At 33.8% G+C, this 2,543-nt stretch overlaps 1 protein-coding gene across 1 annotated transcript; it reads right to left on the reverse strand.

The window, feature by feature from the left end:
• Positions 1-1,370: 1,370 nt before the first annotated feature.
• Positions 1,371-2,309, reverse strand: LOC127671210 (olfactory receptor 6C3-like). Its single transcript, XM_052165941.1, has one exon. The coding sequence runs from the start codon at positions 2,307-2,309 to the stop codon at positions 1,371-1,373; it is 939 nt and encodes a 312-aa protein (XP_052021901.1).
• Positions 2,310-2,543: the final 234 nt, after the last annotated feature.

The following is a 2,543-nucleotide window of genomic DNA, read 5'->3' on the forward strand; positions in this document are numbered from 1 at the left end:
TTTCACATTCCCTTCCTTTTAAGAAGGCTTTTTCAACCACTTTTGTTTCATGTTTTCCTGTTCAACCTGTTCAACCACAGTAATGACAGTTTATGAATCCCTTGTTTTGACTGATTGTTATTTATGTGACCAGTGAAATATGAGAGATCAGTACCTACATTTAAGGGAACATAATTATATAGACACACCCAAGGTAGTTGGAGAAAAAATAAAATAGTACAAAGCCTTATTAAAAGATATATAAAAATAGAGAAAATATTAAATTTTGTTTCATTTTAAAATTGCACTATCATAATGGTTATTATTGCTCTGCAAATTATGTCTTCCTTTAAACCCAGGATAAAATGTAATCATTGATTTACATGTCTTGTTACCCAAACTTCATGACTTCAGGAGCATAAATTTAACCATATTTATGTGAGATATATATATCTATATATATATATAGATAGATATATATATAGAGATATAGAGATATAGATATATATAGATATATATCACCATGTAAATTTTCCCATGGAGCCATGAAGATTAAGATTAAATAAGATATGGAATAAAGTATATGCAGGCAAAAGACATAGAATGAGTACTTTATAAAATTACTTGTACTGTGGAAGTATGGAAGAAATTCTCCTCAGATTTCTAGGTCTGGTCAGAACAACTATGACTTACCCTTTTCTAAATTCTAAAACAAAAAACAGCTCAACACAGCATAAAAGATTGGCTACAATATATACTTTTAGAATAACTACAAAATAGGGAATATCATGAACTTCAAATTATTTCTAAGTAGAAAAATACATTATAAAGTGTAAATTTTAGAGACATTTCTTTAAAATATTTATTTCATATAATCTTACTATTGTTTTATATTAGTGTCAAAGAAAAACTCAATATGAGATTATTAAGATAGTGTTAATCTTATATATCGAGAGTGTAAAATTTTTAATTGAGAATAAACACATAGATATGCGTTCTCCATCAAATGGTTTTCTAATCAGAATTATAAAAATATTCTAGAATCCGAATCTCAGGATTGTGAATTCCAGTTCAATTCTTCAGGAAGAATCCAAGAGAAATAGAGGTTTCAGACCATTTTTGGGCTACGCACCAGACTGTTATCTTAAAATTGAACCTAACAAACAAGTAAACCAAGAAAGGAATGAGTGAATACCAGAATCGTACATCATTCCTTGCATTTAGCATACACAAGTCTAAAAGCAGTCATGCTGTAGTATCTTCCAGATTAATAGTAAGCCAAGAACAAAGTGCTCAGCAGCATAGACAGCTGAGAGATAGGGACGGGATGGGAGAGGAAACTTCATTTGTCTTTATGTCATTACAATATTTGTTCCTCTTACCATGTATCCTCATTTGCTTCTATAAAGTACTGCTTTATGAATCAAATCCTTGAAGGCTTGTTTTACCTGCTGATTTCTCAAGGTGTAAATAAAGGGGTTCAGCATGGGAGCAATTGAAGTATTGAGAACAGCCACCCCTTTGGTCAGCGATGCTCTTTCGTTTGCAGAAGGTTTGACATACATGAAAATGCAGCTGCCATAAGAGATGGAGATGACAATCATGTGAGAGGAGCAGGTGGAGAAAGCCTTTTTCCTCTGGCTGGCCGATGGGAACCTCAGAATGGTGCTGATGATGCAGATGTAGGACAAGATCACTAGGGCCAGGGTGAACAGCAGAGTGACAAAGGCAAAGTAGAAGCCAATCATCTCTAAACTCCTTGTATCTGAGCAGGAGAGCTGTAGGATGGGGAAGTAGTCACAGGAGAAGTGATCAATGACATTAGAAGCACAGAAGTCTAACTTGAGGACCAACATTAATGGTGGGAAGATGGTCAGGAATCCTGCCAGCCATGAGGTGAGGACAAGGACAGTGCAGACTTTCTGATTCATGATGAGGGTGTAGTGCAGTGGCTTGCAGATGGCCACATAGCGATCATAAGACATGGCGGTTAGAAGAAAGAACTCAGACACTCCCATGGAGATGAAGAAATATAATTGAGCCAAACAGTTGTTATAGGAAATGGTCTTGGCTTTAGTAATTATTGACTCCAAAAATCTAGGGATGGAAACACTGGTGAATATGATTTCTAAGAAGGAGAAATTCTGGAGGAAGAAATACATAGGAGTCTTTAACTGGGAGTCCAGCAAGATGAGGATGATTATGGTCAGGTTTCCAGTGACACTTAGTATGTAAGCAATGAATAAAAGGATAAAAATCACAACCTGAACTTCTGGATCGTCTGAAATGCCTAAGAGCACAAACTCAGTAATCACAGAATGGTTTTTCATACTGATTTACTGTTAGCAGAATCTATTGATAAAAAAGAAATCAAAGTATAAACCTAATATAGAAAGGGTAAGTATTAGTATTAATATATGCAATGAGCTGATAGGAATCTTCCTATAAGATTTTTACCAAGTCTCCTCATTCCTACTAAAAACATACAATATACAATTATATATTTTTATATAATAATTTAAATATAAAATAAGTAATTTACATAACTATATATGCATACATAA

Source organism: Apodemus sylvaticus, chromosome 20 (assembly GCF_947179515.1).
Source record: "Apodemus sylvaticus chromosome 20, mApoSyl1.1, whole genome shotgun sequence".
Classification (NCBI taxonomy): Eukaryota; Metazoa; Chordata; class Mammalia; order Rodentia; family Muridae; genus Apodemus; species Apodemus sylvaticus.